This window comes from Pinus tabuliformis, chromosome 9 (assembly GCF_031772625.1).
Source record: "Pinus tabuliformis cultivar Carrire ecotype Pingquan chromosome 9, CPIR1, whole genome shotgun sequence".
In the NCBI taxonomy this organism is placed as follows: domain Eukaryota; kingdom Viridiplantae; phylum Streptophyta; class Pinopsida; order Pinales; family Pinaceae; genus Pinus; species Pinus tabuliformis.
This window is the reverse complement of record NC_142307.1, coordinates 1,765,804,815-1,765,821,450: the sequence shown is the minus strand read 5'-3', so window position 1 is coordinate 1,765,821,450 and position 16,636 is coordinate 1,765,804,815. Positions and strand designations below refer to the sequence as shown.

The following is a 16,636-nucleotide window of genomic DNA, read 5'->3' as shown; positions in this document are numbered from 1 at the left end:
GCAGAATTGGTTTTTCCCGCACTGGGGTTTTTTTAGGGATTGTGTGCAACACCTACTGCCTGTCCTAGGTTGTGGGAACTCCTAGGACAGGCAGTAGGCATTGCACACAATCCTTGATGAAGTGATATTTGATGTCTATATGCTTGGGCCTGTTGTGAAACACTGGATTCTCAGTAGGTTATCCCAAGAAGGAAAACCCTATAAAGTGAAGGGGAGCTAGTAAAGAAGCATAGTCTAGACTGAGATACGTCTTCATATGTTTATAGACTGTTGTTTTGAATGAATACAATGCCATTCGCCCTGTTCTTCTGGAAATATGAAGCCCACTCATGATGATAACTTCATTTCAAAACAGCAGAGAATCTCCAAAGCATTGAGGTCATATGAACATGATGGTTGGAAAAAGAAACTACTCACCCAACTAATCAGGACTTCCTAATAACAACTCCATATTCATGATGATGACTTCTTGACTTGATTTATGATATCCCTAAACAAAAACTTATGAAGTGATTAAATCTTTCAAATACATTACAATTTATTGTTTACGTGCTCTAATTCAATGTCATGTTTATCGTCCCAGCAGATTTATCAGAGGGTCCAGACAATAACTTACTGGCAATGTCAGGGTAAATATCAGAAAATATCAGGAAACTTGAAAATATACAAAAACAGTCATTTTTTCAATTTTTTAAACATCTAAAACAACAACAACATCAAACAAGCAATTGCTACATAAATATAAAAATAAACTGATATTTAAAATGTATAAGATGTCAAGTAGTACTTCGCACAGCAATATACAGAATTATGATATCTGTCCTGACTCATAAGTCTTGACCAGAAGATACAAAATCACATCAAAGCAAAAATAAACATGTTTCAAAGCATGGAAATGAAAGGTGGATTCCCCTGTGTTTTACTTGACAGCAGATTTCCCTTTGCTTTGCTTGATGGAAAATGGTCACAGTATCCTCAGAGTTCAATCTGTTAACTCACTTTTGCAAAATGAAGGTTTAAACACCAAGAATCAGGTTATAAGGTGAGACCGTGAGACTGACATAGACAGGGCAACAATTTCCATTGGTTCATGACAATTACTGAAATCATTATGATATTTTTATATTATTGCAATAAATCCAAAGGGTGAAATTGTCACAATTGTTAATTTATTATTCACTTGTGGAACAACTTGCAATATATAGCAATACAGGCCATATATTGCTTATAAAGGTAACACTGCTCTAATTACAAGATAAAATAGACTAAAAGACAATACATCTTTGGTGAGAAAACTGGCACTACCCGCTGTGTTCAATTTTTGTTGATATCCTATATCACTTTTTCAAGCTGAAGTGTTAAATTTGTATAATTTCACAATCCAGAAAAATGTCCAAGGAGATCCACCACATCACAAAATAGAGATCAACAAACCCCTTTGATTTCACTGAAAACTAGACTTCTCAGAAATGAAATACCATTGCACCCAACATCAAAGGAGCATAGGCAGTAGACAAGAACAGCTGCAGCTAGAAGCCATCAACTACATTAATAATAGTTAGTTGGTGTGTTAGCTGTAGGTAGTTGATACAGTTGAATAACAGGTTTGACAATAAATAGCGATCCTAGCTAGAATGCAGCTATTATGGCATTGATCAGGTGAACCTGCATCATTAATAATTTAATATGCAATGAAAGAAGGAAAACTCTTAGGAAGATCTAGTAATAAACATTCCCATCATTTGCACTGACAGTTATCATCAAGTTTCATACTTGTTCACGACTTCTCAAGGAAAGAAAACATGGATAACTACAAAAATAAATAATCTACTAAATTATACACCATAAATAAAGTGTGCCCAACAAATGTCATTCCACTTACATAAAGAAAAGAATTGGCTTTGTTTAGCAGAAGTAAAATCGCCACAATCAGGCTTTTTATGAATACTTTGCCAATGTTTCTGTAAACGTGATTGCACACCATAACTTGCAAGTCTATCATCCTCCTGAAAAGAAAAAGTAATCAGAAACCGCAAAGTAGAGTAATTGAAAAGTTAGCAATGCCAACCTTGCTAATTAGCTAGGGTCTTTCTAAGAGAGACTTTACAACATCAGAGTTGTGTCTATTACAGAAAATCAGACGAATTACAATAAATATCTTTCTCCATGACATAAGGATTTGTTTCATGACATAATATACGATGCATTTCTTTAAAAAAAAAAAATCTCCAACACAGGCACCCTCCCCAATTAGGTATTCACTCTTCCAATTATAATATTACTCAGATTTGGTCAACATATTATTGCATGCTCAGTCAGTTAGATATCGCCAATTTTGGATCTATCTTACAAATAGCAGTAAGGAAAGTTAAAAGTGCCCCAACTTCCTTTCATCTTACTAACAGAAAGCATGACTGCCAATAACTTAAAATGCAAGCCATATTGAGAAATGTGAGCTACATTAACCAGCTCCCTTCAGGATGACATGTGAATCTGGTATATTACTAAGTTGCAAGAAACAAGTTTTTGAAATAGGAACATCAGGAAATGTGAACCCCCCCCCCTCACCCCCCCCAAATGGCTACATGGGGGAAATATGGTATATAAAAAATACAAAAAATATCGAATAAAGTTTTTTTTCTTTTTTTTTGTTTTGAATAACATGTTATCTTGCAAGAAAATAAGAATGATACACATAAGTAACATTTTCAAGGGAGACTCATGCCTATATTAACTCTCATATAGGATTACATGATGTAGAATACCATAGATGGGTCATTTTGACTGACACCAATTCCATACCCTCATACATGATAGAATCCAATGGAAACACTACAACCCTTCCACCCTAAAATCTTGAAAACTGTTAAGTCTGCTGAATTCTGAAAAGTATATGAAATTCAACTTTCTCCATATGAAGTCCAATGAACTTGCAACCACTCTCAAACATCCAAAAAAAATTAACGGTAATGTTAAAAGTTTAAGTTTATCTTACCTTTTCTATCCTTTAAGCTAAGATAAAGGAGAACATCCACTTTATTTTAAAAATTTAATATTACCATTAATTATCAAGGTGACAAACTCCTCAAAGATCAATCCCCTATCTCGGTTTTGTAATAAAAGACGATAGGCATGGATAGAAAAATAGTTTCCTAAAAGTCCTATGCCCCTCTTCAGCACTTAGGTGGGCATGGAAATTTCCCAAAAGTGCCCATCACGAGAAACAGCCAAAATGCCTTGGAAACATTGTCGACCATATTGTATGCAATGTTTTAAAACTTGGACTCAAACTCAGACCCAGACAAAGGTCAACTCAGACTCAGATGGAATCAGACCAATCTGATTTCAGTGACAGTTTACTAAAAAATACATAAAATATTTATATTTTAATGAAAAAAATATATTTTAAAAATTTCAAACCATGATTCCAACAAAAAAAAGTTTGTAACAAAACATTGTGAATAAACAAGCAAGAACATTTAAATGACAAGCAAAGTTCCACCATTACCTATAACCACCCTATTTTGATGAAACTACCTAATCTAGACCTTATAATATGGTAGAAAAAGATTAACATGCCTAACCAATGATTTTGGATTCAGTGAAGAGTACATTTTTGCTAAGGCCATGATAAAGGAATTCACAATCAATATCACCAACATCAAGGTACATAAATGACTTGCCGCTCTTGATTAAATGTCAATCCCTTACCCTTATACGTGATAGAATTAAATTAAAAGGTTGCAATCCCATTAATCTTGAAATCCTGAAAACTACTTGTTTGGAGATTTTTTAATGGAATATGAAATTCTACTTTCTCCATATGAAGTCTAATGAGGTTGGAACCACTCTCAAACATCCTTAAATAATTAATAGTAAAGTTTAAAATTTAAATAAAAGGATTTTTTGCCTTTTCCTTTAAAAATTTTAACATTACCATTAATTTCCAACATTGGTTGGGGTTAGGAGCTAAGTTTTTGTTTTTAAATAAGAATATAGAATCCTACTTAGTTAGCCACAGGGGGGTCTAGTAGTTGTTCAATTGAGTAGCACTACTTCAGTACTGTTACCCACCAAAATGGGTAACCTCATAGGAGAAAAAAATTCTCCTATCTTGGATAACCAGCCAGCCAACAACCCTACACATTTGCTCATTGATGATGATATGCTAATTTTCTCCACCATCTTCACCAGCAACCTAAGTTCCATAGTATTTCAGATAGTAAAACAGTGAGACCTCGAGTCCCCCCCTCAACCCCCCCTTTCGGGAGGCCAACCGGTATCCTCAAGACCGTTGTGGAAGTGCCGAATAGCACATCAATTCACTCACACCCACAGCAGCAAAAGGATTAGTTCTAGACGGCTCCCAAGAAAGGTGCAACCCCTACCCCCCCCCCTCCCAATGAATTCCTCCCCAACCCCAACGAAGCAGCTAGAGACATATCCAAAGCTTCTTTCCTCCTACATCCCCCCTACGATTGTGCTGCCAGAGTCCTTGTTGGATCCAAAGAACTCCAATAGTGAGCCAGCACCACTATCGCATCCCTCGTCATTGACTATTAGACTCGGGCATTCTTGACATCATCAACCTCTAGCCCTGGGCTTATTCACTAAGTCTTCTACATAACCAGGGCCTTTAATCCAATTATATACATGTTTATGAGGTTGCCCTATTGTTGTATCCTTCTATACTTTATTTTACCCTAGATTTAGCTTTGGCAATTTCTTGGAGTTGTGTTTGCACTCCCACATTGTACTCGTATTCGATGTATCCTTTAGTCCTAATGACCTACCTTTGCAGTCATTCGTTGGACATTGATAAAATTACTATCTTATTATTTATCTTCAATGAAGGTGGGCGACTACTCAACATGTATCTTGACCATTTTGCAATCGAGTGATTTTACTTAAAGTTGTGGGCATTTTAACATGGATAAAAGGGTGATCTAGATGATTAATAGATCTTGATTGTAAGCTTGTTCTCACCTTACCAGGCGGGTTAATATTTAGCCCTAGTCCAATGGGACCCCAAAGGCCTTAAGGCCATAGAAGGGGCACTACTTGGGAAACTTGGATAGAATTAGTGTATCTATTACCCCTCTCCATATTTAACAGTATCCATATAATATCATTCCTTTGATACCATCTCCATCCTTTGGGTTAACTGTCATTGGTGCATTGGGATTTGGCATTCACATATCCACATCCCTGGGTCGGGCCAGAAAACATTGCCCTAGAGATTGATGTAGCTAAAAGAATGAAAAAGTATAAGATGGCCACAATGAACAAAAAAGAAAAGTTAAAATGCAAAAGATGGTCGAGACATTAGTGCGTGGAAAAACAGCTGCCATGAGCTCTACACCCCTCATTAGCCATCACCTAGTTCATGAGCACTTGATGCTCCATCTCATCAAAAAAAGACCCTTGCATGTCCCAACCCGAATGAACGAGAAATGGTCTCATCTTAAGAAGTAGAAAAAATCCTACATCATAAAGAACAACTACAAGCTTTGATCCTTGAGTTATGCACCATTTAAATAGCATTATCAAAAAGAGGTACAAGGCACACCAGAGGGCTAACTCATGCCTCCACAAATGCTCCCTCCATTGCATCTATACACTCAGATGTGGACTCTCATTAGTTGGTCCCCTGATCATGGCACTTGGCCATGAAGTCCTTCCCCTCCACTGCCTAATACCCATGGATTGAATGGTTGACCTTGGAAATGTCACCTCCCCTTGGGGGTTGGAAGCACCTAATAGGGTTGACTACTTAGCCACCCCTACAAAGGTAGGGAACACTTTTACAAGATTTGGTCTAGTTAGATATTTGAAGGTGATCTTGGTTTGAAGTATTGTTATGCCCTTAAAACTTAAGTATGGTCCACTTAGATGCATGTATGGTTTTAGACTCTAACGAATCGTTGCACTCACTTGAGTTTGGGATGGTTTTGCCAAGCGGTTCAAAGCAACTGAGGCCTTGAGGGCACCATATTCCATTCATACTCCAAGTGTCCTCATGCTCCTTTATATGTGTGCCACATGTCCTCTTATGCCTAACACTCCTCAACATGTGTACCAAGGTAATTACTTGCTCCAATGCTTCTCCTTCACATATGTGTCTGCATCCACAACCAACTTCCATGAAGTATGCTCCTTGACACAAGCATCCTCGAGTCAAGTCTCCAAACCTCAAAAGTCAGTCACATGGTCCCATGCCTTTAGGACTAAGTGCCCTCCTCCAAGTGCCTAGTGTTCGTCTTCCTCGGTTGATACCTTTCCTAATCAAGCAACCAGCACCCTATTGTGTGCATCCAATGGGTTAGTCATCCTACTAGATAGAATAACAACCCCCTAGGTAAGTGCACTATACTACCACTCTATCCAAGTCAATGTTAACAAAATTATACCAGTCATTGAGTTGATCAATCCCAAAAATGTGAACCAAATTGAATCCCAAAAAAATCGGGAAAAGAAAAACTAGACCAAAAATACAATCGACCAAAAAACACACAAACTCTTCAAATTTAAAAAAAAAAAAAAACAACAACAACATACATATTCATGTGCATCCACATGAATCCAAACCTTTATACACAATTATGCCAAGTTTCTCATGTATACAGCACGTAATGGTGCATATCACCAAAATAGCACCAATTGTAGTTCATATTTGAACCAAAATACATTAACGAAGAGGCTTTGAATGGCCTCTAGAGTTAAATAAATCATGTTACAATAAATAACTACATATCATCAAAAACATTGCCTATACTAGGATCCTCATCATCTATATTACCTTTTGAGCATTAAAATATAATAACAAAAGCTTAACATGCCGAATCAATGACTTTGCTTGAAGACTACATTTTCACTAGGGTCATCCCAAAGGAGTTCAAAGGTACATGGATAGCTTGGTGCTTTTGATTAAGTGCCAATACCATTCCCTTGTACATTATAGAATCCAGTGGAAACATTGAAATCCTACCAACCACAAAATCCTAAAAACTTCTAAGTCTATTGAATTTTGAATGGGATCTAAGCCTATACTTTCTCTCAATGAAGTCCAACGAGGTTGGAACCACTCTCAAACCTCTTGAAACAATTGATGGTAATGTTAAAAAGTAAGTAAAAGCTACTTTAAAATTTTAATATTACCATTAATTATTAGGGTTGGGTTTTGTGCTTCACTTTAATTATTTTATTGTTTTTTCAATTGAAATTCGGTGGTTCCTAGCCATGTTCTATGAAGTCGGTCGATTCAGTGATTTAAGTCTAATTCCATACACAACCACGCCCTATTCCAATACGGAACCAACTGGTTCAATATGGAACTAGCCATTTCTAGTCAAAACCCATGAATTGGACTAATATGACCCTAAAATCAATCTGACCAATTGGTTTTGATGGTCTTGGTCTAGTTCTGGTAACATTGATCCAAAGTCAAGCATCCACTCAAATTAGACCATCTGTATGTCCATCAAGAATCACCAAGGGGCTAAAAGACCTAGCACTCTCCTAGCTAGCTGAAAACACAATTGGTGTAACTACAAAAGATAACACTCCCTCTTAGCAAGAAAAGTGTTTCTGTAACACCAATCAACTCCCTAGAAATATACAAACGTTAATACCTGTGCCCCTACTAGGGGTTCCATACACAACCACGCCCTATTCCAATACGGAACCAACTGGTTCAATATGGAACTAGCCATTTGTAGTCGAAATCCATGAATTGGACTAATACGACCCTAAAATCAATATGACCTAGCACTCTCCTAGCTAACTGAAAACACAATTGGTGTAACTACAAAAGATAACACTCCCTCTTAGCAAGAAAAGTGTTTCTGTAACACCAATCAACTCCCTGGAAATATACAAACTTCAAAACTTGTGCCTCCACAAAGCTAGAAGAATACTCCTCCATCATGACATCAACATCATACCTACTTTGCAAGCATCCGTGGGAGTCACTCCCACACATACAAGTCCACACACCTCATCATCCAAGCAATAACTACTCACAAAGATGTGTCTCTCTCCAAGCAATTAACCAAACACTCTACAACTTGGCCTTGGGATGAAGAACATGGAAGAACAAAATCAAAGCAACATGGTTACACCATGAAACCAAGCTACTCCCACTTCACCTCACAATTCCCCCCCTACTAGGGATTCCAAAGAACAATTGCCTTCTATGATAATAAAGGCATATAACATCCCTAAATTCAACATCACATACAAAAATAATTTGACACCACATCGAGAATTGTCCAAAAAGTTCTACAAGATAGCCACATATCCAAACAAGACCAATACAAAAATGAATCATATCTATCAAAATACAAGATAAAAATTTGCATACATCTCAACTCATTGATCCTAAATGAGCAAGCTTGTCGTAAAAGTATCTACAACCCATAAAGGGTTAACATCTGTTAAAATTTGGGTCCCAGAGGACAAGTGGTTCCCTAAGGCTTTGCTCTTTGGCCTAGGGAAAAGTGTCCAAATTTATTTGTACTTTTCTCCTAAAGTGACTTTAGGAGTGGTAAAGTCAATTTAATTTAAAAGTGACTTTATAAGTGGTAAAGTTACATTCTAATTTAAAAGTGACTTTATTAAAGTCAATGAAGAATTAGAAAGTGAAAAAATGACTATGGAAATAAAAGGCTAAGTGGGTCTTTATTTAAGTGGGTGAGTTAAAAAATAGAAAGTGAGAATTAAATGCACATTTATTCTCATCCCTAGATCTAAATGAATCTCAGCCATTAGATATTAAGGTAACCCAAAAAGTCATTTAGAGAGTAAAAGGAGAAGAGAAGAGAAAAAGATCAATTCATTATTTCATGAGCATTTGAGAGAAAGAGAAGAGAGAGCAAGGAGAAAATTTCTGAGCAGTGAGGAAGTGAAGAAGAGCAGCAAGAAGACATTTCAGAAAATCTGGGCAGCAACATTTATTGGCACGCATCCCAAGACAAAATCGTACAGCAAGAGAAAGGCACAAAATTCGAGGAAGAGGGACAACAACAATGCCACAAATTTCGAGGCAAATTTTGGCACAATTTTCAAGGCATCCATATTGTTGAAATTCGTACGGTCCATACGGCATGTTATGGGCACGATTTTCAAGGCACGTTGTACAGCATTTAATGTTGTTTTATTGCTGGAAAAAATTATGTTTTGGCAGTTTGCTGATTGGCACAATTTTCGAGGCAGAGTTCAAGCACGGAAATCGAGATAAGTTGTAATTTGTGATTGCTGGAATTTTTACTGTGTATTTATGTTTCTCTGTAAAAGCATTTTCAGAAATAAAGAAGAGCTCTCAAACTGGTTTTCCCCACGAGTTGTAGGGGGGTTTTTCCAGGGTCACATTAACAAAAAATCACTGTGTTATTTTATGTGTGTCGCTGTCATAATTTTACTGTGTTTTATTTCTACAATTTCAGCAGTTGTGAAGTCTCTAAATTTGTGTTTTCAGAAAATATTGTCATTTCCAGATTTAAGAATTTTTATCATGCTTGGATTTAAAACTAAATGCATGGAGAGATAAAGAAAATTGATAACCGAAGTGGGGGTTGAAACTCTTCATGGTATCAAAGCTTGGTTGGCTGAAAAGTGCAGTTTGGGACAACAAAGTGAAAATTACAGCAAGCTTATTTTTACACAGAAAACATAAACCTTTACCACATATTTGAAAATTTCAATTTGGTAGGACAGTGAAACATGTCTTTGGGTTTGAGAGTTGAAGACAGGTTGGATGGGCAGAACAACTACAGTGCATGGAAGGAGAGAATCCAGAGCATCTTTGAGGAAGCAAAAGTCTGGGGCATTATGGTAAATACCACACAGAACCCAATAGCAGTACCTGCTGACCCTGTACAGTTGGTAGAGTTTAACAAAAAGAATGCTAAGGCAAAAAGATTGATTCTGGAAGGAGTCAAAGATCATGTCATTCCTCATGTGAGAGGAAAGACTTATGCACATGAGATGTGGACAGCCTTGACCAGTCTTTACCAGAGCTCAAATGAAAACAGAAAAATGGTCCTAAAAGAGAAACTGAAGGCCATTAAAATGGCTAAGATTGACAAAGCTACGGCATACCTCACAAAGACTGACAGAGTTACGGCATACCACTAAGTTGGTGAGGATTGCTTTAAATGGTCTTCCCAAGACTTGGGATAATTTTGTGGATGGCATTCTTGCACGAGAAAACCTTCCCGATTGGGAGAGATTGTGGGATGATGGCATTCAGAATGAGATCAGAATGAACCATCTTAGGGCAGCCAAACAGGTGGAAGAGGATGGCAATGTGGCATTGTTAGCAAGAGGTAAGAAGGGCAGAGCAAAGAAGAAAGCTTCCAACAGTGGAGGCAAAGGCAAAGGTAAAGCCAAGCAGCAGAACAAGGAGAAGGACTATTCCAAAGTCAAATGTTGAAATTGTCAAAAGTTGGGACACTATGTTGTTGTGTGTCCGGAGAAGAAGAACAAGAAAGGGAGAGACAAACCCATGGCAGCTTCTGCAGAGATAGAGAGATTCTTAGAGAGCTTTGATCAGGAGTTTGGGTTCATAGCTTGTGAGGCCACTAGTGCAAAATCACCTAACATACAAGTTCAGAGGGAGTGTGCACTCTCCATTACTAGCAGAGCATCTTCTAGCATTTCGTATGTTGACAGTGGTGCTTCTCGCCACATGGCAGGAGTTAGAGAGTACTTCTCAGAGGTTTTAGAGGATGATACTGATATGTAGGTAGTACTTGGTGATGACAGCATGGTTAGAGCAGTCAGTGTGGGGACATTGACATTTGATAGGGGACCCAAACCTCCGTTGAAAGTGGCAGATGTTCTATATGTGCCTGGAATGAAAAAGAACCTGATACGTCTCAGCACTTGAGGACAGAGGGTATGATGTGTTGTTCAGGAGAGAGCAGGTGCTTATATATCCTAGGGGAACTCCAGCTTCTTCAGCTAGAGTGATTGGTGTGCGCCATGCGAACGTGTACAAGTTCTCATTCCAGCCCCTGATGGCATTGAGTAGCAGCACCCGAGACAAGACCGACAGCAGATCTAGCAGTTCAGAGTTGTGTGAGATTTGGCACCACAAGATGGGGCACATGTATCATGGGGCCTTGAGTACATTGCGGGAGATCGCCATTGGTGTGCTAGATTTCAGTTCTAATCACCTTGATGTATGCAGAGGATGTGCTATGGAGAAGTTTGTCAGATCCCCTTTTCCCAGCAGTGGCAGCAGAGCAACCGAGATCCTTAATTTGATTCATACCGATGGGAGTGGTCGGATGTCTCATGTATCCTTGAGTGGCTATGAGTACTATGTTTTATTCATTGATGACCACTCCAAGAAGACCTGGATTTATTTCTTGAAGACCTAGAGTGAGGTCTTCAAGTGGTTTCAAGAGTTCAAAGCTCTTGTGGAGACCCAAACAGGTAGGAAGATCAAGGTCCTCAGGTCGAACAATGGAGGGGAGTATACCCTTGGTGAGTTTGTTGATTTATACGCTGAGGCGCGCATTAGAAGGGAGTTCACAGTTCCTTACAACCCCCAACAGAATGGGGTTGCAGAGAGGAAGAACAAATCCATTGTAGAAGATGCCAAAGCCATGCTTCATGATCAGGGGTTACCTTTATTTTTGTGGACAGAGGCCTGCAACACTGTTGTGTACTTGCAGAACAAGAGTCCACATCGTGCCTTGGGGAATGTGACTCTGGAGGAGGCTTTTTCTGGGAAGAAGCCTGATGTTGGGCACTTTCGTATATTTGGGTGCCTTACATATTCCTATGTCTCCAAGGAGAACAGGACCAAGCTAGAGCCCACTGCAGACAAGGGCATCTTTGTGGGTTATAGCGAGACCTCAAAAGCTTATCGAATTTATATTCCTGCACAGAGGAAAGTGGTTGTCGGGTGGGATGTGAAGTTCAAGGAAGGGAGAGCTTTCAGGAGGTCACGGGAGTTAGAGTATCCAAAGTCACCAGACCCTCAGGAGCAGTTGAGTCAATCACAGGGATCCAGTGGTCAGGGATCATGAGGTACATCGATTACAGCGTTAGGTCCATCAGTGAGCAGTGGCTCTCAGAGTCAAGTGGGTGGTTCTTCGAGCAACATGCAAGGCCATCCGCAAAGCAGTTCACAAGGTAGTCCACTAATGGATAGTTCGCACAGTACTTCAGCGTCTACAGGCACAGATTCAGGCATGAGGTCGGTTGGCAGGCCTTCAGGAGTTCAGGCTTCTGACGATGATGAGAATTCTTTCACTCTGGTGGGAGAAGTATGCACAGGGAAGAGGAAGCCCAAGTGGCTTCAAGATACCTTGTGCGCGGCCACATCAATTCCTGGGCCAAAGAGCTAGGTTAGAGAGAGCAAACCACCAGAGCAGTTTTGTAGTTACATGGCATTGGTAACAAGCATTGTTGACTCCGAGCCTTCTAGTTATGAGGAGGCAGCCAGCGAGCAAGTCTGGAGAGAGGCCATAATGGAGGAGTAATCTTCTATTATGAAGAACGATGTTTGGGAGGTAGTGTCGAGGCCTGAAGGTAAATCAGTCGTTACTTCCAGATGGCTCTACAAGATAAAGCATGCTGCAAATGGCAGCATCGAGAAGTTCAAGGCTCGATTTGTGGCGAGAGGGTTCTCACAGGTAGAGGGAGTTGACTATGACGAGATCTTTACACCCGTAGCTCGGTATACATCTATTCGCTCCATTATATCGATTGCAGCAGAGATGGGTTGGAAGATCCACCAGATGGATGTGAAGACCGCATTTCTCAATGGCTTCATTTAGTGGGAGGTTTATATTGAGTAGCCGCATAGCTTTGAGGTGCATGGGAAGGAGTCCCATGTATGCAGATTGAAAAAGGCACTCTATGACCTGAAGCAAGCTCCTAGAGCTTGGTACTCGAGGATTGATACATACTTGCAGCAGTTGGGTTTCACAAAGAGTGAGGTTGATCAGAACCTATACTTCATTGTGGTGGGTGAGGAGCCTCTCATTCTGGTGTTGTATGTTGATGACTTGATCATCACTGGTGCAGAGAGACTCATTGAGGATTGCAAGAGGGATCTTGCTTCAGAGTTTGAGATGAAGGATATCAGCTTGATGCATTATTTTCTGGGATTGGAGGCAATGCAGGAGGAGAGGCATTTCTTCCTGGGACAAGGGAAGTACATTGTGGATATTCTTAGCAGATTTCACATGGAGGATTGCAAACCCATGTCTACACCTATGATCACTAATTGGAAGAAGCTTCACGCTTCTGATTCCGAGTTGGTGGATCCTACTCTATACAGACAGCTAATTGGTAAATTGATGTATTTGGTCAACATTCGACCAGATATATGTTTTGCAGTTAACAGTGTGAGTCAGTTCATGTGTGAGGAGAGTGCACTGGCTGGTTGCAAAACACATTCTTCATTACTTGCAGGGGACTGTGGACTTTGGTCTGGATTATAGATAGGGTGATGGAGTGAGACTGGCAGGGTACACGGATTCAAATCGAGCAGGTTGTGCTTCAAATAGTGTTAAAATTGGAAACTAGGGCCAAACTCCATGTGGGTCATCTTATTTATGGCAGTTAATATTTTTTTTTGGATCCCTCTCATCGAGAGGTGTAGAATTGATCTAAAGATGGTCCGATAAGTATTCATGGAGATATGAATTTATTTGTGTTATGGGACAATTCGTCAAGGTCAACCAGCAACCAAATAACCCCCACATGTGCTCAACATTTTAGTATAAAAGGAGGTGACTTGATAGTCATTTCTACACACACTTCATTCTTGATTTCTCTCCACTTGTTTTGGGTTTTAGTTGAAGAGAAATATAGGAGGATGAAGCCCTAGATGCAGGACGAAAGGAGGCTAAACAAGCTTCCCTAGCTACAGTCCTAAAATGGATGATCTAGCCGCAGTACAAGGGAGGAGACCCATGATTCTTTACGCTGCCCAACCTGCCCTCTACGCTACCTAAAGGAGAGACATAGCACGGTGAGGAAGGCCTATTCACGTTGCCCAAATACGCAAGTCTATCCTGCCCTAGCCGCAGTAAGGAAGACAGAACAGCGTGGGTTTTTGGAGGTTGTTTCAGGGTCATGTGTGAAGGCCGAGTTGCTCTTAGGAGGGCCGGGGTATCTTCCTAAAGGGCCGAGGCAAAGGAGGGTTGTTTGGGTTTGATGTGTGGGCCGCAAGCTGTAGCAAGGTTGTGTGGTAGGCCGCAGGCCAGACCACCATAGCAAGGGACAGTGTGGGTTGTTTTGGGGTCATATTATACCCTAATCTTCAGCGTGGAGGCAGAGGGTTCACACTAGGGTAGGCCGCATTTCATAAGGGCAATTTTGGGCCAGATTTGAGGACAGTTAGGGACTGTTGTGTGCCCTAACCAGTCCCAAAAATTACAGCAGTAATGGAGTCACAAACAACAGTGTTTGTGTGGTGTGTTGGGTCAAATGTTGTGACCAAATTTAGATCAGTGTTGCTGGTACTTGGTGCTGCAAGTTCATGGTGCAGCTATGGTTCATGGTGGAGCCAAGATACATGGGACAACAAGGTTACATAGTGCAGCAAGATACATGGGACAGCAAGGTCACATGGTGCAGCAAAGATACATGGGACAGCAAGGTCACATGGTGGAAAATATTGATGCAGCATTATGGTTATACTACAGTAGTTGATGCAACATGTTAAGATACAGCTTATGGATGCAGCTACATATCTAGATATCGCAATTGGATGCAGCATGGTGTTAGAGACAGTAGTATAGTGCTCGATAATGATCGAGTGCAGCCCGATGATGGGAGCATGTGATGAAGAGCAGCTTGATGACAGTGGTGTAGTGTGGTGATACTTTGCAATATACCTTGAGCACAATGATGGGTACAATCATGACTAGTGAAGCATGATGAGATGCAGTATAGTGATGATGGGTGCAGCATGGTACAGCACAGTGAGGTGTAGCATGATGATAGGTGCAGCAAGGTGATGGAGTCACCTTGGAAAATCAGTTGAAGTAGCATCTCTTCAACTGAGTTCAACTACCTCATGTATCATCTTCTTAGAGATGATCTATGCTCTTATTTAGATAAGTCAAAGTGTTGACTTCTGTTGTAAATGTACTCTCTCTCTCTTTCTCTGTTGAACTATTGAAGAACATATAAGAAGAATTGATCAATGGTTTCCCCACATTGGGGTTTGTCCCTGGCTAGCACCACATCTTGTGTCCTCTTGTCTTGGCTTGTCTTTTGCGATTTATGTTTATGCTCTATGCGCAATTTACTATTATGTTGATGTGATTGCTAATCTGGAAAAGATATTGAGCTAACTGTGAAAATTGAAATAAATTGCTCTAACCATAGAAGATACCTAAAATTAACATGCTATCAGAGCTGAGGTGAAGACAAAGCCCAAGCAAGAGTGAAAGACCAATCACTGAAGACAGTTGGGAAAGGACAATAGGATCAGTGGATTCCTAATCCCTCTTCTAATTCACCAAGGGTGAAGTCGAAGCAGAGAACATTATCAGAACGGTGCAGCGAAAGCTTTTGATGGCCTACAAATCACTTCAATGGGAAGTCCAAATCTAAGGGTGGAAGGAAAGACAGATGCCTTGTTTGAAATAAGTTCGTCCATTATGCAAAGGAGTGTCCAAATGGTAGGGACACATCACTTGATGATGATAACAATCATTTTCGGGACATCTTCAATGATCAGAGAAATGACAGGTAATGCAGGTCATCAAGGAAACACTCAACTCCTCGAAGAAATAAAGGAACTCTAGGCATGAAGAATCAAATGTTATTTCTAACAAGATAAAGCAGCATTATCTTATATTGGCCCTCTCCTCCAGACTCTTTGGGAATATGGCTTATTGATTGTAGTGCTTCAAGGCACTTCATCAGATAGAAGGGTACACTCTCTAATTTGGTACAGATGGAAACAATCGTGGGATTATACTTGGAGTCAATGCCACCTATCCCGGAAAGGGTGTAGGGAATGTTACCCCTCAATTGAATGAGGGTAAATCGATTCATTTACAAGAATCTCTTTTATGTACCTGATTGCAAGAAGAACCTGGTGTCCATTTCGGCAATGGAAATCAAAGGTTTCAGGGTGGCATTCATCGATGGAAAGGTACGTGTTTGAAAATAGAATTTTCAAAGATGCTTTTACTCATGGGTTCAGGGTTGGCAATTTGCATCAAGTTGCAGGAAGTCCATCAGGGACCATGTCAGTTGACACATCTCGTCTATAGCATTGGAGGTCTGCTTATTATGAGGCCCCACCCGATGTGAGTCAGATGATGACAAGGATGCCTGAATTCAAGAAGAGCATGAAGGTACATGTCCGAGATATACCAAAGGAAAATCTTACAAGGGGACCATTCCCCTCTTGTAGCAGGTCCACAAATTGGGAACAACACGAGGGGTTTGAGATTCATGATCGGGAATCTCATGTATGCAAGTGGAAGAAAGCCCTTTATGGCTTGAAGCAAACACCCCGGGCTTGATATGAGAGGATTGATAGCTGTCTGATGAAGCTAAGATTCACTAGGAGTGAAGCCGATCCAAACCATTGCTTGAAGGTTGTGGATGATAGACCTCTCATACCGGCACCTTCTGAGGACGACCTCTTTCT

The 16,636-nt window shown here is 40.1% G+C and overlaps 1 protein-coding gene across 4 annotated transcripts in view; it reads right to left on the bottom strand.

Moving 5' to 3' along the window:
* LOC149155848 (protein NUCLEOLAR FACTOR 1-like) overlaps positions 1 to 16,636 on the bottom strand; it is a 305,921-nt gene that overhangs the window by 208,017 nt on the left and 81,268 nt on the right. For all 4 annotated transcript variants that reach the window (XM_089446065.1, XM_089446064.1, XM_089446066.1 and 1 more), the window contains one exon: positions 1,883 to 2,006. In XM_089446065.1, coding sequence (XP_089302191.1) covers positions 1,883 to 2,006 — 124 coding nt within the window. The remainder of the gene's footprint in view (positions 1 to 1,882; positions 2,007 to 16,636) is intronic.